General features: G+C 51.9%; 1 protein-coding gene across 4 annotated transcripts; it reads left to right on the top strand.

Annotated features, from left to right (window-relative positions):
* Positions 1-10,784: 10,784 nt before the first annotated feature.
* FOXC1 (forkhead box C1) lies at positions 10,785-17,357 on the top strand. Of its 4 annotated transcripts, none has more exons than XR_009964596.1 (2): positions 10,785-13,658; positions 17,053-17,357. XR_009964596.1 is itself a non-coding variant. In XM_062617768.1 (2 exons), exon 2 carries the CDS (start codon positions 11,825-11,827, stop codon positions 13,493-13,495), a length of 1,671 nt encoding a protein of 556 aa, XP_062473752.1. In that variant the 5' UTR covers positions 10,785-11,298; positions 11,373-11,824; the 3' UTR covers positions 13,496-15,242. The 4 variants fall into 4 exon arrangements, 1 of the variants encoding a protein (XP_062473752.1); XR_009964598.1 differs by having other exon boundaries at positions 17,050-17,357; XR_009964597.1 differs by lacking the exon at positions 17,053-17,357 and adding an exon at positions 13,883-15,242.
* The last annotated feature ends 7,642 nt before the right edge of the window (positions 17,358-24,999 follow it).

Raw genomic sequence — 24,999 nt, 5'->3', positions numbered from 1 at the left:
CTCAAAGAGCTTAAGTACAAACACCAACTGCAGGTGATGGCATATGGAGGAGGCCTGGGCAGGCACCAAGCTGCCAGGACCCAGCTCAAGAGATGTTCAACTACCTACAGCTTCCCCGACTCCCATGGGGCTTGAAGGTGCCTGACACCTCTCTGGGAACACACAGTGCAAATCCACAGTCATATTCCAGCCCCACAGAAGCCCTCATCTTGTTCTGATATCTACTGACAGCAATAGCATCAAATTTGGCATCAGAGAGGTCATATGTAGAAGGAGGCATGCTCTTGTACCTCTGGTGTTTTGCGCAGAAAGTAGATTTATCTGAAGTCTTTCTGAAGGGGTGAGGAGGACAGTAAAGTATTTTAAAAGGTATGTTCATTTTAGAACATTTTAAAGCTCATTTGGTGGCATGGGAGAAAGTAGAATGTTAGCACACAATGAAGGACTAACAAGAAAGAAGCCGGGGTGTGTCATAGGGGAAGGGAAAAGTGGAAGCGTAGGAGGTGATGCAGAGAAGCTCACTAAATTGCAAGGCAAAACATGGATTTTGTCCCCAAGCAAAACACCTCTGTACTGCTGTCAGGTCAAACTAATAAGGACAGCTCTTCAGACTCCACCGTATTTCCTCTCGCCAACAGAAAAAAGAATTAATAAGCAGCTTCTGTCTGGCAATGAGCAACTATTTGCATCATCATATATGGAGATGGCAGCCTTCCTGATCATGAAACACGCCTTCTCTTTAGCAGTTGAGTTTCTGGAGCAGTGGATCAAAGAGGTGGCTGGTCTTTTCTCCCAAGTAGCACATGATAGGACAAGAAGTGATGGCTTCAAGCTGCACCAGGGGGGTGGTTAGACTGGATATTAGGAAAAATTTTTTCACAGAGAGGGTGGTCAGGCACTGGAACAGGCTGCCCAGGGCAGTGCTAGAGTCATTGTCCCTGGAAGTGTTAGAAAATATGTGCAGATGAGGCCCCCATTGACATGGTTTAGTGGTGGGCTTGGCAATCCTGGGTAATGGTTGAACCTGATGATCTTAAAGGTCTCTTCCAACCTAGTTGATTCTATGTTTCTGCTCATTCAGCCTCTACATAGCTGCTACCTACAGTACTGCACATGACTTTGAAGAAGCCCCTTTCTGAAGGGGTTGAAGGCAGGCAGCACCCACTGTACAGGTTATGATGTGAAACTTGCTGAGGTTTTTGAAGTCTCCGGAGGTTGGTTGCAGGCACAAAAGCCAAGCTCCGGTGTTTTCAGAGTCTTTACAACACAGGTTTTGCAATAGAATGTATGTTGCGGGTGAGATACAAATTCACAATGAATTCAGTAACTAATAGATCAACTTCCTTTGTTTACTACGCAGAGGACACAAGAAAATTAAGTGAGTCTGGTGCTAGTCCAAGTCACTGCTAAAAACACTTTTGACAAAAGCTGACCTCTTTGCTCCTGAATAAATATTAGCAATTTGTTTGCGCATTGTTCAGCCAGTTTTGTAGACAGGCAAGGAAAAATGAGCAAAGAACTTATTCAGTCATTTTTTTCCCCACCAATTGTCAAATAAATTATTCACAAATACAAGCTTCCATCATTCATCTAGCACTAGACTAAACACTTTCTACTAAACTTAGTTTTCAGCATCGTGTTTCAGTTTATAGTTACATTTTTCCCTGGGCAAAGTGAGCCAGTCATTAGACAGCTCTCATAGGTTTCTACTAAACATGCTTGATTAAGTCTTTTAAGAAGGAGGAGGTGGAGGAAATTGTGCTTTAAAGTCAACGGGAACATTTCCATTCACTTCAATGGGAAGTGCACTGGAAGAGATAACATTATTTTGAAGAGTTAACAAGCATACTTAACTCTGGGGAATAAAAAAAAACCCAACCTATACTACCATTGCACAATGCTCTTTGCAATGGACAATTTTCAAACTGAACAGAGTAAGGCACCATTTTAATGCTCAAAAGGCCCAAAGCAACAGTTATCTCTACCACCACCCCTATTCGGCACATAAAACGCATACATGAAATCTAGCAATAACATCCAAGCTCTAATCACGCTCACTCTCTGGCGACTTAACTTCTGTGAGAGCCTTCACCATGGTGGTGCTGAGCTGGCATAGGTGCTTGCCTTTAATTTCTCCAAGCCAGAGCCACAGCTGATGCAATTCAGCTTAATGGCTTGAGGATCTGGCCTCATTTGAAAGGGAAAGCAGAATATGAAAAGAAAAATAAAATTGAAAAAAAAAAATCAAACGTGAATTCAAACATGAACTTCTGGACTGATTTACTGCATGCCACACAGCCCTACAAGGTCAGGATGACACACACACAAGAGACCTCTGACACGAAATAACTGCATGAAGCTACTACATTTGGAATTTCTATGGGTAGGCAAATTGAAAAACAGGCACACCTCAAGAGCACACCTTTGCTGCAGGTCAGCAAGAAAGCTCCATGTCATCTTTCTTCAAAGAGGTTTAGAAGGCTGCTGCCATTCCCTAAATTTAGAAGAAACAGGGACACGACGTACTATTCAGTCTACGCAAATTCATGTTGAACACCACTGAATGCAACACCTGTGTTCACTTCTACAGCGAGTGATTGTTTTAATCAAGTGGTTACCATAAGTCCTCTTCCAAATGAAATGGTTTGTTTTATCCCCAGTCAAATCAGTTCCACATGAATCCTTCAAGAATATCCCCCAATGACAATTATGCTTATTCATCATTAGCACATCAGCTTGAGATCCTGGGCACAGTCAGGAGCTAGACAGTGTACACATGTTGAACAAAAGGCAGTCTCTAACCTGTTGAGATTACAATCTCAGAAGTCATAGGGGGAAAAAAATAATAATAGACAAACAGGCTCAGCAAATGTTAAAAGCTAGAGGTGTGGTGGAGGTCTTGCGTTCTTTCCCTTATTCAGTGTGTAGATGCCAGAAAAGCCCAGCCTCTGAAGGGAAATTAATGCATGGAGAGACACAAAGCCATTCCCATGTCCCAGGAAGGCCTGTGCACTGCTACCTCCTTTCACAGAGCTCCCTGCTAACCAAAAGAGTTGTTTCAGTTGTGACTGTGCCCATGGTGAATATCAAGGACAGCACAGCTAGATGTAACTCTAATACCCTTCTCTCCTTCTTCACTCAGCACACTTGGCAGGTTCAGCTCAGGGCTTTCAAAAGGACCAGTGCTTGGAAGTCTTGCTGTCTGCATTTTTTTTCCTTCAAAACCTATGCTGTAGACCTTCCAGCTCATGGCCCGAGTAACAAGGAGAGAAGCGATGGTATAAAAAGCTGTGTAACTAGTGCCAAAACTTGTCACCCTGAGTCACTCCATCCAAAACCCATGAGGCTCTGGCCTGATTCGAGACCCATAAAATACAGATAGCAGTGCAGAACTGATAAGGACCTTCCTTTCAAACTTATCCCAGAGCCCAAGACATTATCTGTTGGATCAGCCCCTGTGGGTACTTAGACGCCACTCTGCCTACTTTTTGGATCCCATTGAGATTTAGGCTGAAAACAGGTGCCAAGATGCTCTGACTCAGGCAGTTGCAGGCATGCCCAGCAGCAGAGCTACCGGTGCCGAGGGAACACGCAAGTAACAGACGGAAGCATCGACCGTGGCTGGGTGCCTTCGCCTTCGAGGTTAGATGGTTGCTCAGTGTGGGGCAAAGGGGCATTGCTGTGACTTCAGGCTAGGCAGTCTGAACTCCGCTTGCATCCTGTTGTGAGTGACAAAGCCCCCCTCTGAAGCTGGCCTTTGTAAACGTCATCCACATTTCTCCCATACTATTCTCTCCACTTAAGTGCACCTAATCAGGAAATCTACCTAATTGGAATATCTCTTTTAAAAATCAGGGATGCTTACTAACAATGACTGCATCTTGATCGGGATGGTAATATCACTTAATTGGGATGCCTTCAGGTATCTTAGTGGTTTGGGTTTTTTATGTCTCAAGCTCAAGCTAGTCTTGTCTGTCTGCTCCTCATAAAACAGCTTTCAGTTCCTCCTTAGTAATGATACAGGCAAACGATGATGTAAGTTGCTTTAACATTTTTTGCTTCTGGCTGTTAGTTGGTGTGGGAGGGGCAAATTACCTGTTTCTGTGGGTGTTCTTGCCACAGGGATGGTTATGGTAGCTTCAGTCTCCATCCCATGTAAACCCTCCCCCTGCCTCCGTGGGCCTACCTGTCATACAGGGAATGCATTGCAGCTCTCCAGAAGGCCTCAGTGTTCAGCAAAATGCTGTTCTCTGCTATCTGGCAAGCCCATCTAAACTGGGGGAAAGCTACTGACCAGCATGTCCTACCATGAGTGTTCTGCTAGTAACTCACTATTTCAGTGTTTGCAGCATCCGCAACTCAAGAGAGCAAAAAGTGTGCATTAAAAGAAAGCTACATATCTGCCTATCTACTCAACCAATCACACTTATACCCCCCAGTTAGACACATGCAACTATTTTTAAAAGTAGACCTCAGCTAAGAATCTAATCTCTGGCTCTATTTAGAGGTTTTTCAGTTAAATAATTTTAAAAAAAAAAGTCATCAAGTGTCTTTTTCTTCTTGCTGCACCATCTGAAAAGACCTGTCTTTGTATTTATCAAGTGAAGCACCCACAAATTGATCACCTAACACTGCATAGGGATTTGCAATCCCTTCTGCTTTTCAAAATAGGGAAACTGACCTTGTTTGGCTTGGCTGATGCCATCCTCACACACAAACCTGAGCTGTGTTGCCATCACAGTTGGCCTGCCCCTTGCTGGGGCAGGATCTAGGGCATGAGCTGCAGTGTGCCAGAGCCACACATCCAACATGCAACATGCTTCGATTGAGCATTCGGGCGAACGAGGTTAATGCCACCTGAACAAAAAACAATGACAGAAAGCTTTGCTTTTACTTGGTCTTTGGAGAACAAAGAAAGGACTCCGTTTGAGGGGGTGCTGAAATACATACTGCCTAAGCTCTTTTCTGCTTCAGTGCAGATTTTCTGTTTCGAATCATGCCTACCAGCCTGGTGACAGACTTGCAGAAATAGTACTGCATGTGGCCTTGTGGCAGCAGGATAAAGAATTGGAAGCTGCAGAAACCACATACTGAGGAACTGAATGATAACTTGTTTTACCTTTAAACAGCACACTGCAGAGTTTTGAGAATAGAGACCTTCCAGAAAGGGGGACCTGCATGGAATCATAGCCCATAGGGCTCCTGCAGCCACAAGTCCCACGTCTTTATTATACAGGGTGCATTTAAAACTCCATGTTTTGTGTGTATTCCCTGTGTTTTATGGAAAACAACTGATAGATCTTGAAAGTTCTACTTTCTAAACTGTTCTTTCATTTTGTTATTAGACTCTACTTTTTGCAGAGTGAGACATTGTTTTCTGTATGTAACCAACTCTAATGGGTTGCTTCCAGCAGTACGCAAATAACTGTGCAAAGACAGCATTTGTGGCTTCATAAAAGGGCATATGCAGATACCCAAGTTTTACTGCCTGTATTACCATAGCTCCTAGGAGCCTCAAAGGAGACTGGTTCTTTGGTGCGATTGTACTTAATACCCATAAATGCCTTGTAAAACTCTGAAAACCATGCATGCATTTAGCTGTCCGTATATATTAGCTTGTGTGCGTGCTCATGTGTGTATTAACACACCTCTGTAGACGTACAACTGTGCGAAGGCATCTGCCTCCGGATTTGCCAGTTTTATGAAGCTGTTCTTCGGAGGTCGAACACATCAGTAATTAGACAGCAAGGGGGAGGTTAAAAAACAGAAGTGCTTTTCCTGGAAACCAACACTTTTTCGTTCGCAAGTTTTATTGGCAAACCTGGTAATCGGTAATGACATTCCTTGGCAGAGCGATGGAATTACTGGCCGGGACAGAGCCGGCATCGCCCCGGTGCTCACCCCTAGAAGCAGCAAGCCGTGCTTCACCAAGGCGGCACCGCCTGGCCGCGCCTCTGGCAGCGAAGAGGCGGCGGGACGGATCTGGGTGGGTTTTAACCCCCTTCTCCCCTTCGGGGGAGACCGCGGCGGCTCCTTCGGGGAGCAGCCATGCCCAGCGCCTGGGGGAGGCTACGCGCGGCTGAACCCGGGCAGCGCAGAGGCGCGGAGCGGGCGGCAGTGGCAAGGGTAGACCGGGAGGGGGCGCTCGCAGCCCGCGCAGAGCCCTGCTGCCTCGCAGGTGGCCGCCCAGCGCGGGTGCGGAGCGGTGCTGTGCGCGACGGCATCGTCGCCCCTTCCCCGGTGGTTGGGGGGAAACGGATTTGTGGCTTCCCTTCCTTGTCTGCTGTCCAGCTCGGGCCCCGGAGGCTTGAGGGCCGGGAGGGGCTTCCTCCCCCAGCGCTGCTCTGCGCAGAGGGCGGGGGTCTTTCAATTCCCTTCCGCCAAGGGCCGTCCGCAGCGGGACAGCGCTCAGTGACAGCCCTCCTCGGGGCTGCGAGCCCTCACGGCCACCCCCTGTCCCGCACCCCCGCCTCTGCCGCACACCCTCCCGAAAAACCTCTCGGCCCTCAAAAACGGGTATGCAACAGGCAGGGAATAATGTATCCAGGGGCTGATCTCTATCTGCTACCTAATGACTTGCCAAGTACTTATCACTTCTCAGACTAGGAACTGTCGCTTCATTCTAATGTAAATAAACCCTTTATACAAATAAGTCTCTCTCTCTCTCCTCCCGTCTTCTAAGGCAAGAGATGGAGATGGAGCAGGATAGGGCTGCAAAGGTTCACGCTCCCAGCTTCGTTGCTCCGTGTGTGTTTTCATTTATATGAATCCAGAGTATCCAGTGGATTCAGCCCCCCTCCGCCCTTGCTGCCCCTCCCAGAGAAAGGAAGGAAATCAGGGAGGAAAAGGAACACAAAAGGGACAAGGGACCTTGGAAAGTAAAATAAAAAGAAAAAAAAAAAATCCATGTCTGGCTGTCTTCTTGTCGGTTTAGGAGTGAGTTTTTAACACCCTCAGCCCCCCAGATGTTAGTATTCTACTGTGAGATGCCAAAGCTAGAGGATTTGCCAAATTAAAGGTTTCTTACGCGCTTGCGGGATTTTTCTGTGTGCATGTGTGTGTGATAGCAGTCTACCTGAATAGCAGAAACAACACAAAGTTTCCCATAGCCTGATTTTTTATTTTAATCCTGGTGCCGTGACATCTCTGGGACGCAACCTGCGTCAAGGAGACGAGCCGTAGGAAAGACCGCAGTGATTATCACGGGAAGACGAAACGCGCGGGCTCCGACCTCTTCATGGTCTCGGTCCTCCCTTGTAAATGAAACTCAAAAATCGCTTAATGTGAAATTAAGGCATTTCTCTTGCGAATTAGACGAAGGCTGTGACCGCTGCCGTATTTACTGCAAAGGATAATTTAATTCTCATTCAAGACCTACAGCCTAAGAGATGCCAGAGGGAATGGAGCTCTCATTTTCGTATTAAGTTGTGTTATTTGTCTCTTAAGATAAAAGACGCCCTAGATTGGAAAACTACCTCGGCTTATTTATGGAATTGTTAACCCACGTAAATAAATAACAATCACGCCTGTTGGCTTAACTGAGCGCCACGCAAACAGACCTTGCATTTAGAGCTCGGCTTAATTCTACAGGCTGTGATGCCAGAGGTGCTGGCTGAGAGTACGGGAGGGAGACAGGGAAGGAGGGAGGGCTGTCACCTATGTCCAGTGGCTGTAAACAGAAAGGGGACTTTCGGCACAATAGGTTTTTCTACTAGCGAAGCACAGATTTGATGCGCTCACTTCCCTCCCTGCCCCCCGAAAGGATGTCAGCGGTTTTCTCCTGCGGTGTTGCCCGCTGTTTAAGGAACATGGAAAGCTGCATCCTGAGATGCAAGAGCCGGGCTGGGTGGCTGGTTTCAGAGTTACAGGGACACTGCTGTGATGTTGGAGCCAAAAGAGAGGGAGAGAAGCGAAGCTCTGACTACGTCTAAACATAAACAGCCCGGGGCTGGAAAGCAGTTCACCTCCAGGTCTTTGAGAGGAGTGAAGAGGACAACCCGCAGCGAATTGTGTGGGTCCACCTGGGCTTTGCCCAGGTCAAATGGTAGCCCCTGCGCCTACCGCTCAGATGTCATCTTTCTTTCTGACATCTCTGTAAATAAGGTTGCAAATGACCACACAGGCGAAGCCTCGGAGGGTTTCAAGGAAAGCGCGGCTTCCCCGGACCGGCGCTGCCGCCGAGGCTCCCACCCCGCAGCCAGCGCCCCTCGCCCGGCCTCGGGCCGTGGCCGGTGCCCGGGGGTCCGCAGGGAAGGGGTGGGGGGCCACAGTGGCAGCGGCTGCCGCCGTCCTTCTCCGTTCCGGCGGCAGACCCGAGCGAGTCAACTCAAGGCGGCTCTCTCTTTCGGAGGCCGGGCTCAGGAAAGGGGCAAAGGCGAGGAGGAACGGCGGCTTCGTCGGGCCACCGGGCGGGTGATACCCCAGCGCTGAGGGCCCTTTCTGGGTGGTATCCAAACACACCGAGGGGGAGAACTTGACCTTCCCGCCCCCCTGAACCCGTTGTTTCCCCCCACCACGTACACACGCAAACCCCAGATCACTCTGTGAACCTTCACAATGGTGACTTTTGTGCCTCGACGAGAGAAACCAGGGTCCTGCTGGTTTGAGGTATGTAACTCAACACACGTTGGTTGCGTCAGTTCGCAATTACAGCATCAGAGTGGCTATTACAAAATATATTAGATGCAGAACACAGCGGATTAATGCCCCCCTTCCTCCCCCTTCACTGTGCTGAAACTTCTCGGTGTGGCTCCAGCCTCTGCCCGAGAAACAGCTTCGCTGTTGTCCAGATTAAATGAAAAAGTCGGTAAAGCCTTCGCGTCCCAGAGCGAGCAGGCAGCCCACGGGAACTAGTTTTTACTGCAGGTAACACCGTGGGAAAACCGGATGACCTGGGCTACATGGAAACGTGCTAAAATGCCCCCTTTCTTTTACATTTTCCTCCCTTCTTTTCAGCAAAGCAAGAAAGAGGTTTTTGAAAATATAAGGTGTTGGAATTGACATCTAGTCCAGTGCTTGCACATTGATTAATTCTGCCTTGGTGGGGGAAAGGGAAAAACGTGTAATTAGGCAGGAGCAGGTGAAAGATTCCAGACGATGAAATACAACGGGCTAAACGGGATAATGTATTCACCATTAAAGGATTGACATTTATTACCAAAAAGAGACCAGTTATGTTTGGATATGAAAAGGAGCAGATATTAGGCTATATAAATTACCTCCTTCGCATTACTCGCATCTCATTTAAAATACTTTTTTTTTTTTTTTTTTTAATAACCCACGGATTGGTGTTGTAGAGCAAAAGCCGTACCTGCTAAAATATCACCAAGCAAAAGATGCGCCTTTAACACGTTCCAGTGACACGATCCCCAAACTCATCGATCACAGTAAAAAGTGTGGAAAGGGAGTTTGAAATCAATGAAGCAAAAAGGGGTTTTTGACATATTTGTAGTGTCACAAGATCAGGGTGGGCAATTCATTTCACAAACACACACACGTCTTTCCCGTACAAATTCCATCCCTTAAAATAGTTCTTTTCAACCGGGATGTTATTAACGCTAATGGAGTTTCAGAGGTATCAGCTACGAAATGAATGAGGAACACTGGGTTGTATTTTGGATATCTGAACTATTGGTCAAATACACTGCTGTGCAAATGTGTATCCCAATCCTTCCGTGTTTAAAGTATGAAAAAAAAATCTTCTTTCTTAAAATATAACAGCAAATTTGAAGGAAAAAAAAATTAAAATAAATAACCAAACCCTCACTCTCTGCTACCTTTGAGCTCCCGTTAAAGCATAATTCTGATTACAGCTCAAACATTCTTCCAGATGTTTAGGTAAAGGCAACAGCAATGCAAATAAATTCTTCATAGCAGAACCAGCCAGTTTAAAAAACATTCATTTAATTGGACTTTTTTCCTTCCTTTTTTCTTTTGACACACCTGACATATCACGGAGTCCACTGTGAGGCAGATTAATAGAAGTATTTGCCCTCTCCATCTCAAATAAACAAATAAATTAATAAAGCAAGTACCGGCTTTTCCTTATCACATCCCACCAGGTCTGGTAGAGACTACCTGAAGGAGCGAGCTAAAGACCCCGCGCAAAGGACCGCACACGCGTTGACAAACAGCGGGGGCAGCGGCCGCCCGTTTTGCAGGCGCAGGGTGGGGGGAAGCTCTCGCTGTGGCTTATTAATAAAAAGGAGCTTTGGAGGACTCGTCAAAACCTTGTCAACCAGAGGAATGTAATCTCTTCAGAGCCGTTTGGGCAGGCAGGCAGCTGGCTGCAGGCAGGCTGGTGCTGCTGGGGCAGTGGCATCCCACCCCGCAAGCACACACACACACATACACATACATATTCCCTGGTCCGGGAAGGCGAGGCCCGAGCCGGCACATCGGCGTGGAGCCTTCCCGCCGACACCGGCGACAGCCGGGAGGGGAGGGAAGGGGACGGAAAAGGAAGAAAGGAGAGAGCCCGGCCGGAGAAAACAGACCAAAGATGGGGGGAAAGAGAACAAACCTAAGTAAAAAGTGCGCGAGAAACACGAGTGGCAGAGCGCGGCGTGGGCGCGTGGGTGGTAAGAGCTCCGGGAGAGCATATACATACATGTATATAGGTACGAACTTGTGTGTGTGCATATATATAAATATATATATGCACATGTAGATACAGATACACACACACTGGTGCAGGCATGCATGTCGTGCGTGCGCCCGGGACGCGTGTGCAAGGGTGACCACGCGCGTAAGGACACGAGTGGGCGGGCGGGCACGGGGCTGTAGGACTTGCGCTGGTCTGCGCGCACAATACGCGGGCACCCTCCGCTCAAGGCGCCCGCGTGTGCCAGCGAGCGTGTGTGGCCGGTCCCCGAGAGCTGCAACTCCCAGGGCTGCGGCGGGGAACTTTTTTCCCCTCCTTCTTTTTCACTCTTTTTATTTTTTTCTCGCTCGCTCCTCTTTTTTTTTCCCTCCTCATTCAGAGCCCCGGGTGTCTCCCGGCCCTCATTGGCCACCCGGCTCGGTGGGGCGGAGCTGTGCCGCCTGCAAGAGGAGGAAAAGAAAAAAAAAAGGAGGAAAAAAAAAATAAAGAAAAAAAGGAGACCGAGAGAGGAGAGGGAGGGAAAAAAAAAGGGGAGAAAACTGTAAGTGCGTAAAAAAGTTCTCGCCGTGGTGACGGATGCTCAAAAGTTCAGGAGTTTTTCCGATGCTTCCCAAAGCAGCCTGCGACTGAAAAAGAGACTGAAAAAAAGCGAGAGGGAGAGAGAGAGGGAGACTTTGCACTGGGAGACCGGGAAGGTGGATTTTTTTCTTCTGCTCGCTTAAAAAAAGCCAACAAAACATATCCCTCTACTTTTGTCCCTCCTTTGCAGACAACTTGTTGCAGATCCCCGTGGAACAAGGAACTGGGAGCGTGGGAGCCTCTTTGCAAAGGTTTTATTTTCTTAATACTCTTTCTGCGTTTGGAAGTTGCTTTCTTCGCTGCGATTACTTTTTTTTTTTTAATCCGATTTCTTTTAAAAATCATTTTTTCCCCTTTTTCCTCCCCCCTCCTTTCCCCCCCCCTTTTTTTTGACTTTTTTCCCCCCTCCGCGCGGAGTGCGGGAGCTTGCCGGTGGGCTTTCCCGGGCGAAGAAGAGGAGACTTTCGGCGCTGCCGTCGTTATTCTTCCTCCCTTTTTCCGCGCTCCGCCGGGGGGGTGGGGGGGGGGGGGGTTGCCCGGCCGCCCGGTCCAGCTCGGTCCGCGGAGCGGCGGAGGGGTGGAGGGGGAAGGGACGCGCTGTTTGGTCCGGCGGGGAGGGTGGGGGAAAACTGACGGGAGGACATGCAGGCTCGCTACTCCGTGTCCAGCCCCAACTCCCTGGGAGTGGTGCCGTACCTCGGCGGAGAGCAGAGTTACTACCGCGCCGCCGCAGCGGCGGCCGGCGGGGGCTACACGGCCATGCCGGCCCCGATGAGCATGTACTCCCACCCGGCCCACGAGCAGTACCCGGCCGGCATGGCCCGCGCCTACGGGCCGTACACGCCTCCGCCGCAGCCCAAGGATATGGTGAAGCCGCCCTACAGCTACATCGCCCTCATCACCATGGCCATCCAGAACGCTCCCGATAAGAAGATCACCTTGAACGGGATCTACCAGTTCATCATGGAGCGGTTCCCTTTCTACCGGGACAACAAGCAGGGCTGGCAGAACAGCATCCGCCACAACCTCTCCCTCAATGAGTGCTTCGTCAAGGTGCCCCGAGACGACAAGAAGCCCGGTAAGGGCAGCTACTGGACCCTCGACCCCGACTCCTACAACATGTTCGAGAACGGCAGCTTCCTTCGCCGTCGCCGCCGTTTCAAGAAGAAGGACGCCGTCAAGGACAAGGAGGAGAAGGACCGCCTGCACCTCAAGGACCATGCCCCGCCGCGCCCGCCGCCGCCCGCCGCCGAGCCCGAGGGCGGCCCCGCCGGAGGCAGCGCCGCGCCGCCGCCGCCGCCGCCCGTCCGCATCCAGGACATCAAGACGGAGAACGGTACGGCCTCGCCGCCGCAGGCCGTGTCCCCCCCCGGCGCCGCGCCGCCGCTCGGCGCCGTGCCCAAGATCGAGAGCCCCGACAGCAGCAGCAGCCTCTCCAGCGGCGGCAGCCCTCGCAGCACGCTCCCTTCTAGCCGCTCCCTCAGCCTGGAGGCCCCCGAGCCGCCGCCGCCGCCGCCGCCTCCGCCGCCCCACCACCACGGCCCGGGCTTCAGCGTGGACAACATCATGACCTCACTACGGGGCTCGCCGCAGGCCTCCTCTGAGCTGGGCGCCGGCCTCCTGGCCCCCGCCGCAGCCGCCCCGCGCACCGGCATCCCGCCCGCCCTCTCCCTCGGCGGCTACTCGCCGGGCCACAGCTCGGTCTACGGCTCGCCCTGCGGCCAGGCTGCCGCCGGCGCCGCCACCGGCACCTACCACTGCAACATGCAGGCCATGAGCCTCTACGCGGCGGCGGGAGCCTCCGACCGACCCGGCCACCTGCCCGCCTCCGCCGCCAGCCCAGCCGAGGACCCGCTGCCCGATTACGCTATGCCCACGGGCGGCGGTGGCGGCGGCGGGGCGGGGGGCAGCGGCGGTGGCGGGACGCTGGGGCACGGCGGGCTGGGCGGCGCGGCGGGCGGCCACCAGGAGGGGCACCACCCGCACCCGCACCAGGGCCGCCTGGCCTCCTGGTACCTCAACCAGGCGGCGGCGGCGGCGGCGGCAGCGGCGGCGGCGGCGGGGGAGCTGGGCCCGCTGGCGGGCGCGGCGGGCTACGCGGGGCCGCAGCAGGGCTTCGCCGCCGCCCCGCGGGAGGTCTTCGAGGCGCCGCGGCTGGGCCTCAGCGCCTCGCCGGGCGGCGGCGGCGGCGGTGGGGCGGGGGGCGGCGGCGGCGGGGCGGGGAGCGGCGGCAGCTGTCAAATGGCCTTCCCGGGCAGCCAGCCGCTCTACCGCACCTCCGGGGCCTTCGTCTACGACTGCGGCAAGTTCTGAGCGGGCCCCACCGCGGGAAGACCGCGTGGATAGCGCGCTGCACCGCGCCGCCGGGCCCCACCGCGCCCGCAGAGGGAAGCGGGAGCACGAGAAAAGGTTTTGTACAGAGACAGCCCCAAAGCATGTCTTGGTTTGTTAAAGGACAGTGTTACTCCAATAACACGTAAGTTTTGTTTTGTTTGTTTTTTAAAATTGCTTTGAGAAGTACTTTTTTCCCGCCCCCCTTCCCCTTCTCCACCTATTACGGTATTGCCATGCCCCGTGTTTAAAAGGGGGCGAAAAGTCCAGCGTAGAGTACCATCTTCTTCCCCCCCCCCTCCTTCCTCTTCTACAAGGACTTGTTTTAAAATGTAAATTGCGACATAGTAATTTATTTTTAATTTGTAGTTGGATGTTGCGGACCAAACGCCAGAAAGTGTTTCCCCCTCCCATGAAAAGTGACTTTAAAATTGACTGAAACGCTGATTTTTTTTTTTTCACTATATATGAAAAGGGAAACTGTATTAATCTTATTCTATCAATATTTTTCCTTTTTTTTTTTGTTGAAAATATTCTGAAGGTATTGCATTGTTTGTTTATTAATAAATTACCATTCAGTTGGAATGATCCTTTACACGTCTGTATATTTTAATAATTTCATTTAGACAGAGGCAGGGACAGAAAGAGAGGGAAAAGGGATTTTATAACTAACTTTGTCGCTGGAACAGCTCGTTCCCCTCCGCACAAATTCCAAAGACCATTTAGGAACTGCCAGGTCGAAAAATCCCTTTTCAGTCTCTTCTGCAATATGTTCCACTTAGTCAGCTCGCCTTATCCGCTAGGAAAAAAAGACTTTCCCATGGCAGCTCTGAGTTGGCAAATAAACAAACACGTTTTCTTAGCAATTAATGGGCAAGACCTGGAAACATTTGACCATGCACAGTAGTATGACAACATTACGGCTTTTTAAATAATATGCCTGTGTAAGGCTAGATGAAGCGGTAACTCCGAGGTAGAAGTACACGCACTAGATTCCTGACCTTGTGTAACTGTGTATATATCGAGCTATCGATCTCTGTGTGTGTATTTCAAATGTATTTATATGTAAGATTTACATATGTTATCTATATTTAAAGAAGGATTACATATTTATTTATAGCTACGTATAGGCGTTGCATATGTTTCTAAACTCCACAGTGTCTAGTAGATGCCAGGTACTCTGTAGTACGTATATTCTTAAATGCAATGTAAGCGTATAAATCACTGCTTCGTAGAATCGATAGCAATGCGCACAGTCACATCCGTGAAGACGCTTCTCTAATAGATGTTTTTTAAGAAGTATTTTATTTCAGGGAAGGAACCTGCTTATACAGTTTACCCTCACACCATTATAGCTCTGCTTTACTCCTGTCCTATATGGACTTTACTGGTCTGTTGGAAGTGTCCTGATTGCTGGAGCTGAAATTATTTTAGAAAGAGGTTGTGTGGGAGAATTTTTCGTATTTCTTGTGCAGTTTTGTTTGTTCGTTTTGCCTTTTATTATTATTATTTTGGTCTCAATCCCTCACTCCTTTTTTTTTCTGAAATCGGGGGGAAAAAGGAAAATATTACCAGGGTAGCAGATGAGTGCTGCACAGACTGACGTCTTGTCAGATCAAGAATCTCACCTCCTGGACAATTTGCAATTAAGAACCTACGGGCAATGGGGATCACCTTCCCCCTTTGTAAATAACCACCAAAATGCAATAAATTCATTGACTTGAAAGAACCTGCCTTGTCAGTCAGACTTGGGAAGAAGATTATTTTACATATATTTAAGGCCTAAAGTTTGCTTTCAAGATAATACAGTTTCCTATCAGTATCTCTTATCTAAAAGCAACACTTAGCGGTAATTACTGTTGCATTGTTAAGTGTTACACTGTAAATAAATACGAAGGTATTTACAGTTAAACCTTATTACCTCGCTTTTGAGCTACTCTTCCCCTCCAAAGCAATAATCTAATATTCAGAAAACACTTTCAGCAGATCGAGTGAACTGGAGGGGTGTGGGAAGTTATTTTATTATGTTGGCTTAAAATATCCTTATTTCAGTATCGCACAGACTTTGCTCTTTTGCGCTAGTACCTCTATTAAGATTACCGGCCTTATTTATATTTATTTGTTTGCTGAGTTGGGTGAGGGGAACTCAAACTCTATCATCTGGTTACGGTGAAGCTGAAGTGTGAAGGACGACCGGAGCTGGTCGCCTTCTCTCCGGGGGCACGCTTTGATCGCTGCTCCCAGTTTCTCACCAGTAAAGGGAAATACAGTGTCACCTATTCCCGTTCGGGCTCACCTTCTGTTCCAACCGCCCATCGCCCGGCACTGGGTGGGCCGGGCTGGCAGCTGCCGCCTCCCCTCTGCTTGAAGCCGGGACTACCGGGCCCGGGGCCCGGCGCGGCTCTCTCCACCTCCCTTCTTCGCTCCCCGTCCTCAGGAAGGGGGGGGGGGGGGCCGGCGGCGGCTCCTTCGGCCCCCGGCTCTGCCCGCGAGGTGCCTGCTAAGTGCTAACGCCATTCCTGCCTCCTCTTCGCCCGGTATTTAAAGTACAAACTAAAACGAGAGGGATTGCGTGTGTTATTCGCCTATTATTTTTCGTTGCGATGAGGCGCCGGCTTTCCTGTCTTTAGGTTTTTCTTAGAAAATCAGAGGGAAAGCAGTTGTTCACTACCTCAGCTTGTTTAATCACTCATTGCATTGGCAGTGGTGCTGCTCGCTTAGGGGACTTGGAGGGGCTATGTGGAGCTCCAACAAGTGCTCTGGGTAATTATTGCTGATGTCCCGGCCGCATCGGAGCTGCCCGCTGCCCTCCGCAGTCCCGGCACGGAGGGGCGGCCGCGTAATTTGCACTCCCTGTGGCCCTGGCTGCAAAAGGGGCACCCAGCTGGAGGGGGCTCGCAGCCAAGGAAAGGGCAAACGGAAATGCCCCGTTCGGCCGCAGGTAGGTCGTGGCGGGATCTTCTGCCTCCGGAGGAGAACCCTTTCCTGAAGTGACGTGCGTGGTGGTGGCTTAGGTCACCTCCCGGTTCTCAGTGCGACGGGCTGGCTCACCACAGCGCGTGCTTGGGTTTTAAATAAATTACTGTATTATTACAAACTTTTTTCTCCCCATCCACACAGAAATTGTTCATAACGAAAACAAGCTTAGCGGTGCTAAGGGTACCCCCGGTAGTCAGTGAATCGTGCGGGCTTGGCAGCGGAAGGCGGTCTGGTGAGCGCGGCGCTCAGGGCAATGCCGCGGGGTCCCTGCGCGGCGCTGCGTCGAGGGTCTGGGGCCGGGCCCCGGCCTCCGGCGGGAAGCTTTGCTGCTGCTGAAGGTGGGGGGAAAGGCCTGGCGGGCCCCGGGCTACGGCAGCACACCGGGACGGGTGCGGAGCGGGGCATCTGCCTGAGGGCAGCGCTCCTGTGTGTAAGGCACGAACTGCGGACATCGGGGTCCAGCGCCGGGCACGGTCCCTTGTCCCCCTTGCGCTTCCCTTCCCTTAAGAGCAGGAGGCAAATTCGAGTGTCTGTTCTGACCTGTGATTGTCTCCCAGCAGAACTGGGCCTGCCCCGAACGCCAAAGGAGACGCGGTCTGACCCTGCGCGGAGCCGGTGGGCGCAGGACGTGGCCCCGCAGCAGCTGGAAGGTGCCTCCATCAGGCCACGGCGTCTTTGGTGGCAGCCCCTACAGCGAGCAGGGACGCCTGGCCCCAGCCTGGCCTGCGGAGCAGCCCAGTAGGTGCCAGGTTAGCACGGTGCTTTGTATTGTGTTTTTAGCTCAAGCTGATTTCCCACCCCAGCCCCCAAACTATTGCTTTGTTTTTCGTCTAGGAAAAAAAAACAAACAAAACCACATCACTTTATAAAATATAATTCAGGGTCAGTTCCATTTAGCTGGTTCTGGTGGTTTCTTGTGTTTGCTGATCTCTCAAAACTAAGGAAAACGTGAATAGTAGTACCCTCCTAAGTTTCCTCCTCAAAATTTATTAAAGCAAGTACAGTTGATATTATGTTATGCAAAGGTCATAACCAAAAATAGCAGAAGTGCATGCAAATAGTTGAACAGTTCATAGGTTAAACCCCATTCCCTACCTCCACAGGCCAGGTCTGATAGGGAATGTGGTGGGGCTGTGTGGTGCACGGAGACATTATGGGAATGTTGCGATATTGGCGCTTTACAAAATTTGGGGCTCTTTCTGAAAGCCACGAAGTTCGGGAAAGGAGCTTCGAAGTTAACACGGGAATATTTTCATAATCGGGCTTAATTTTGTAACGCTACTGGTAACCCTGGGGTTACACCTATTGACCAGCCGGCTGTGCTGCGGCGGCACGCTCACCTCCCCAAAAAGTACGCTGCTGGAGCAGGGCGAGCTTAAAGCTCCGCTTTGCACTCGAGGAGAAGGGGGAGGCTTTCCTTGCGCGGTGCGGGTGAGCCCCAATTTGGGTATGCCAAGGCCGGTGTGGGATATTGCGCCGCGCAGCAAGGAGCGGCTGCGCACGGCCGGGGGCTGAGCCCCCCTGGGCTCCCACGTGGAGGTGAGCGTAAGGTAACAATGCGCACTCTGTATTATATCGTCTTGATTGCGCAGGCAAAAGCGTGCAGCGCCGATGCACGCACGTGGCTCGTCCAGGAGCGCTGCGGCTCCTAGAAACGCTCCCCCATCCTTTTCCCGAAATCACCCATTTCAACAGCAACCGCTAATTGCACATTAGCTTTCAATTAATTTCGCTTGTAAAGTAATTCAACCCCCTCGCCGTGGTCACTGCGCATTTCCCCGGTTCCCAGTGCTGGGGCCGGGCACGTTGGCTAAATGCTTCCATCATTTTAAGGTGGGCGAGTGTTTTTTGGGGCAGAGTGGGTATGAGGAGTGCGGCGGTGGGCGCCGTCGGGGGTGGGCTTCCGCTGTGCGGAAGCGCAGGTGGCACGCCCAGGCGCGCAGCCGGGGCAGCGCGGAGGTCGCGCACAGGTTTACACGGCGAGCTGCGCAAGAGCTGCGCTACCTCTAAATAGCGGCCCTAAAGTATGGGAGCTGCTGGGTACTCCCCGGGGATGTGCACGGGTTTCGATCCAGCGGCATCGCGCACACGAGCTCGCGGGCTCGGAAGGTGCCACTTAAGCTTCCCGCGTGAGGTGTTTTTTCCATTTTTTTTCCTTTTTTTTTTTTTTTTTCTTTCATATTCTCATTCTGCCTCTCCTCCCCGGCGGCTTGTCTGTGTGGTGAATCCGTCCCGAAGGTGGTGGCGGTGCCGCGGTAAGCGTAGCCCTCCTGGTTTAATTACGCTGGGGCTCATAAAGCCATTCGCTTCTTTCCAAAGTAATAAACAAACGTCGCGTTAGGTCAAGATTGATGGTGCCCATGCAATAAAAACGGGCCAGGTCAGGAAGGAATAAAATTCAATCAGAGCTTGCGGAATCATTTTTCAGGAGACAGAAAGACAGAAAAGGGAGACTGGGGTCAAGGGAGACGATGTCGCCATTCACAGCACACCAGCCGGGAGGGAGGAGGGCGAGGGTTAATGAGCGATTGTTTTTTATCAAGCGGAGCCTAATTGAACGAAACAATAGCCTCACCGGCGGAGTGGGAGCAGGCTCTGCGGGGCAGCGACGGGCACCGGAGACCCCTAGGCAGCAATGCTGCATGTACTCCCCCTTAAAACTTTACACACGCACCTGTGGCCAGCAGGCTGGTCCACTTCTATCTAGTCCGGGGGCTGGCCGTGCAGACAGAGGTAGCAAACGGGACGGTGCTTTAGGGAGAAGAGTGGGACCCCCTCATTTCGCAAGAAGGGGTCCTAAAAAGCCTGCTTGAGGGACGCTAAAGGCCAGCTCCGACTCTCTCGAGGGTCGCTCCTGCTGATCCATGCAGCAGTAGGGATCCTCGGTGTCACTTGCAGCTAACTAACGACTCTTCCCTTGTTTAGTTTGGTGGGAACGCTGCTGGCGTCCGAAAATCTGGGAAGCGGCCACGGAGGTGGTATTTGCCGGGTACCCGGCGGGGGGGTGGCCGCGTCCGGACGAATGGGACCGTCGGGGTGCCGCGGTGTGAGGGGAGACGGTGGCGCAGCCCCGCGGGAAGCCCCTGCTGTCCCAGGGGCTCGTTTTCGTCCCAGCCCGGCCTCGGCTTCGCCAGCCCGCCGGCGCTCTGTGCTGCGCGGACTGGGGAGGCAACAGTCAAAGGCTCCCTCCCTCCCTTGGGCCGGCAGGCTGCTCAGGGGGAATTCTTATACACGCAACAGCGACCTTTTAGGCCGTAACTTGCGCCTTACTTTGTATGCGTGTTTAATAGCAAAATAAGAGCAATATTAAAAAGAACTGGGGTGGTGGCGAAGGTGGCCCGAGCTACCGGTGAGAGCTCACAAGGTCTCCGGCTGAGTGGGAATTGGGTGGTCGGCAATTCCTTTTTTTTTTTTTTGCCCCCTAAATAAACACAGCTTGAGACGACTTGGGTGGGCAGAAGGGAACAATTTGTGAGCCAAAGAGCAAGTAAGCTGGGCAGGCAGCCGGCCCGCGACTTACCTGCTGGAGACTTTCACCTGACCTTTAGGTGTCAGGGGGCTTGGGTGTGTAGTGCCTTACCCCGCTTTCGGGTCAGCTGCTTTAGGCTGCGTTCAGGAGAATTAAAACAACAATGACACCCCCCCCCCCCCAAACTGGAATCCCCCCTCCTTTCCAGCCCCCATCACCTCTGGGGAGAATGCAGGAAAACCAACACATTTAGAATCATTAACTCTTAAAATAGCTGAATTTCCTCCAGTAGGAAAAAAATTACACTCATGAGTTCAGGATATTTATATAGTATATGAATCGATGAATAAACAGGTTATATCGCTACAGCACTTGTCCCTCGGAAGGCAAGCACTCGGTTTAGAAAAAACACCATAGCTGTTGCCCTCCCCCCCCCCCCCTCGTTCCTGGAATTTATTTACTTGCCAGAACATTTAAGCAGCCGAGTATATTTTTTAATTTAAATATTTGAAATAAGGAAAAAGGAGACTGTTTTCCGTTAAATGATAATGTTAAAGCACTGATAATATCGTCCAAAGCAGAAGAGAATTGTTTAAACAATGTCGGTGCTTGCAGGATTGCCCACTATAAATACATTCACACTGCCTTTTTGATGCGAGTTTCTACTGCAGCTCTTTTCCGTCTGAGTGTATAGCTATGTATGTTCCCGCTCCGACTGTGTGAACAGGCCTGCAGCTGCAGGCCAGCGGAAGGCCGTGTCACTTTGTCAAGCCCCTTCACCCTGGGACGAGGGTACGGGGGTGCCCAGTTGCGCGGTGCTCACACACGTCGCTTCTGCCAGCTAGAAGCTGCTCGCTGCTTTCCCTTACCTCTTCTAATTTCGCCTTTGAAGGATGGGATAGATTTAAAACCAAATAACGAATTGCATAAATATTACGGCTCTCTCTCGACGCCATTTCCCGCCCCCCAAGCGCTCTGCCGGGGAGGGGTGGGGTGTGTGGGGGAACGAGGACGGAGCGCGGAATGAACCGGTGCGAGTTCATTAGTAAAGCAAAGGTTGCAATTAGCGTCTGCTGCTGCTGAACCGATCTCTCTCCCGCCCGCCTCCCCTAGCCCCCATCACAAAATAATTGCAAAGTATCTGTTGATGTTTTGCTTCCACCCGTCAAAACGTTGGAGCTCTGCCTGCTCCAGCGCTGCTTTCTGGGTTTGTTGTGTCTGGAGACAATGCTCCGCCAGTGAACGATCAGAGGTGAAGGGGGGTCACTAGGGGAGGCAGGGAGCGCGGCTTTGCGAGCCGGCTAGGGGCTCCCCTTCGCCTCCCACCCCTGCAAACCTGTCGCCCACAGGCAACGGGGGGCGGCAACCCCTGGTTCCCTTCTACCCGCTCTGCCCCGGGGCAGCCCGGTGCCTTCCCGGCCGGGCCGGGAGAGGGAAGAGGATGTGGCCCTCATGTCCGCTCGGGGGGACGCGGCTGCTTTATGTGCAAGGGGCCGAGAAGGGGGAAGGCAGGGGACTCCTCCGGACCCCAAACTCACACCTAAGTTTAATTTTTCTACATACATTTACAGCAGTCGGTGGGTCTCCGTGCTCCATCAGCTGCCCGCGGAGCATTTCCTTCTCCACCCACCCCGACGTGTGCGTGCTCGAGTAGCGGGTCTTTACGCCCCTCAGCCTCCCCTTTGCTTTTACCCTTCGGGCTGACACTGCAGGCAGGAGGTGTGTATTTTTAGATGGCGCTGGCGGTTTTACTCCGTGACCCCGAGGAAACCCCCGTCGCTTTGTCTCGCTGGCCTTCAGCGGCGGGGCCGGGCAGGAGGGTTCCGCCGTCGGCGGGCCCTGGGGGAGAGTCGACCCGCTCCTTCTGTCCCCCGGCCCTCTGGCAGAGTTAGTGAGGGCTTGCGCTCCCGTGGGGTGACCCCACCGCAGGCCTCCTCTGTTTGATCCCTGAGGGGATTCTGCAGCCCGCGAGTGGCCGATGGTCCCAAGAGCCCCTGAAAAAGGCCTCAGGAGTGAATTTTTTTTTTTTTTTTTTTTTTTTTTTTACCGGCTTTGGTGGCAGTTCGACTTTCGGCAAGACAAGCTCCGAAGGAAGGGCAGAGGCCCGCACGGCGTAGGGGAGGGGACGGGTTACGGTGCGAGGTGCGGGGAGCGAGCCCTGCCTCAGCTGCTTGTAACTGCTGCCGCTGCGGAGAGGGAGCTGCAGGCAGCGCCCAGGCCGGGCGAGCCAACTTTCCCTAGGGAGCCCCGGCCCTCCGCAACCCGCGGGGCAGGAGCTGGGCCCGCTCTTCACTCCCTGTCCGCCGAAACCCCCTTCTCCCCACGGGGTGCACGCACGGGGAGCCCCCGCCACCCAGCTGCCTGGACACTGCCTTTACTATCCCGCTTTTCCGCGTAGTAGCGGCGCAGGGTAACCCTCTTCGCATCTCTGGCTGTCCGGGCGGCCCCTGGCCGAGACAAAGGCCTTTCCCCGCCGTTGCTGCCGCTCCACAGCCTGCAAAGTCGGACAGCAAAAGCAAAATCCACCGTGCTTTTTACTGTTGGAGCTGCCCTTTTAAATTAGGGAAGCTGCAATGACCCCAGAGAGATGAGACGGGCAGAGAAGGGGGTGCATCTTTCCGAACTTACACGCACAAAACGGTTGACATACAGGTGAAACGAATGAACGGATGTACATAGTCTGCAACTGGTGTATTAGCTGCAAATACCGATATCATCTATGTAAGTATCATTATTGTTACTGTTTTCGAGAAGTGATCCCACGGTCATTGCAAAGAGCAGTGCTTTCGAAAGAATTAAAAATCGCAAAATCGGACAGGAAGGTGGTAGTAAGGAAACCGAAAAGCAGTTCACACCTCTGCCAGATTGTAAAAAGCAAAAAGCAGCGGGGCAGTGCTGGGACGCACATCAGCAGTTGTAAATAGTAATAAAAATTTGTTGTAAATAATAATTAAAAAAAACAAAAATATATCTGGCTCAAAGTCATCACGGAGGGACCGCTTGCTCTATAACCAAATTTTGCCTTCCCAGCCCTTTCCTCACACACTCGCCAATGCAGAGGCCGAAAACGGAGAATAAAAATGCATCTCTTGAATGAGCCGCAGTTAGAGGCCAAAGCAAAAATAAAACCTGTGAGCTCGAAGAACTGGCAGCTCATATAAAGGTTCCCAGCCCTCTGCAGAGATGTGTGAACTAATATTCAGATGTACCAGCAAGCCTCCCAGGTCTATCACTGGAAGCAAGAAATAGTTCCCAGCAATATAAAAATACCTTGTCATAAAAACGCTTTAATACCTTTTTTTTTCTAAACTATTTTATTTATTTTGATTACGTGCGCCACCAAGGATACTGCCGCCTGGGACCACTTGGAAAGGGGACAGCCTTCGGTGAAACTGGGGAGGCAGAGCTCGCCCTCTCTCCTCCGCCTACCACCGTGCCCCGGAACGGGGGAACCCCTCGGTCGTTGGGCTGCGCGGCAGCAGCCCGCAGGGCACAGCCACAGCATGAACACTGCAGGCAGAACAGATAATGTAAAGGACACGGGGAGGAGGGGTCATTGATATTCTACCCTTCAGGAGAAACAAAAAAGGACGCAGGCGCGGAGTCGTACCCATTCGGGGGGTAAAAGCACCTCCGGCGGCTTTGTGTAAATATACCCACGCGGGGCGGTGTCCACGCCGGGAGTGAATAGCAGTGTGTGCCTGCCCCGGCCCCGCGGCGAGACCTGGGCCTCCCCATGGTCCGCGACCTACTCGGCGTGTGGGGAGCCCCGACGCGCCGTGGAGACCATAGGTGGGGGTGGAGATCCTCACACGCGTGAGGCGCTGCTTGGAGCGAGTGCAAGTGGGACACCTCTACCTCTCCGCTGCTCCTGCTCTTCTGCACCCCCCGGGGGTGCGGGCTCCGTGCACCTGTGGGAAAGGATCCCAAGCAGAGGCCAGGCTCCCTCGTTTCCCTTTCCCCGTGTCCTGCGGTGGCCGTTCCAAGTCCTCGCTCCCGCGGGGACAGCCCCCAAGGGAGCTGCCCGTTCGCCTGCCCGGGCCAGCACCGTTCTGCGCAAAGTCCGCGCTCTGCGCAACATTTCCGCCTCTGCCTCTGGCAAATTCCGCCTTTCGGGCCACCGCAGAAGTGGCCTTCGCTTCTGCCGGCAGCCTGGGTTCTCACAGGGGGATCCTAAGCCTCGTCCTGTCCCCCCTGCACAACTGCCATCACGAAACCGCTCCCGGCTCTGCACTCAGATCCCCACATCCCATCGCCTCCCTTCTAACAAGGATGCCCCTTCCCCCAGAGTCCAAAAGCAAGAGGTGTGCTCAGAGAAGGTGTATCATCTCCCGTGTATCTACCTGCTATATACCTTGCCCTTTGCTGATTTCGAGGCATAAAGCTAAAATGATGGGATTAATTGGTGGGTGGAAGATCCTAAACCAGCGGGAAATGTATGGGCTTGGCGACCTCTGGATAACCCAGGTACCTTGGCATGAAAAGTGCGAAAATATTTACTCACCTTGAAGCTTGGGTTGTTGTGTTTTTTTGTTGTTTTTTTTTTTTTTAAGCCTTTTTATTTATTTGGTTTTAATTCCTCAAGTCATCTTTTGAGATGATTCAAGCTCCCATCCGAAGACTAATTATAGTAAGCAGGAAGAGGATGGAAGGGTAATGGGTTGATTCTGGGGGGGCAGAACCCAAAACACCCTAAATCCCCAGATCAAGAAGGTGCTGGACAAAAAGGCTTTCTGTGACTCATGCACACTCTGAAATGAAGATCTGAAAAGTGCTTACAAGCCCCCTCTGACTGGTTTGAAAGCAATTCCAGCAATTAGGAATTAATTCGGCATGGTCAAGAGGCGATTTCACTGCGAATTACATCAAGTTATCCAAACTTTTACAGAGTTCAAGTGGTGGAAATGGGCCGCTGGGGTGGAGGTAGGGCTGCAGTAAAGAAAAACAAGGAGTGTTCAGGAAAGGCAGAAGAGGGGAAGCCATGGAGCAAGGGCTGGAGGCATGGCGAGCCCATGCTAGTGCCAGAGGTTGGCTTCTG

The sequence above is a fragment of the Pezoporus occidentalis genome, unplaced genomic scaffold (genome assembly GCF_034315485.1).
Source record: "Pezoporus occidentalis ecotype Australia unplaced genomic scaffold, CSIRO_AGI_Poc_V1 ctg2, whole genome shotgun sequence".
NCBI classification, from domain to species: Eukaryota; Metazoa; Chordata; class Aves; order Psittaciformes; family Psittacidae; genus Pezoporus; species Pezoporus occidentalis.
The sequence above is the reverse complement of the archived record's forward strand: the minus strand, read 5'-3'. Positions and strand labels throughout refer to the sequence as shown.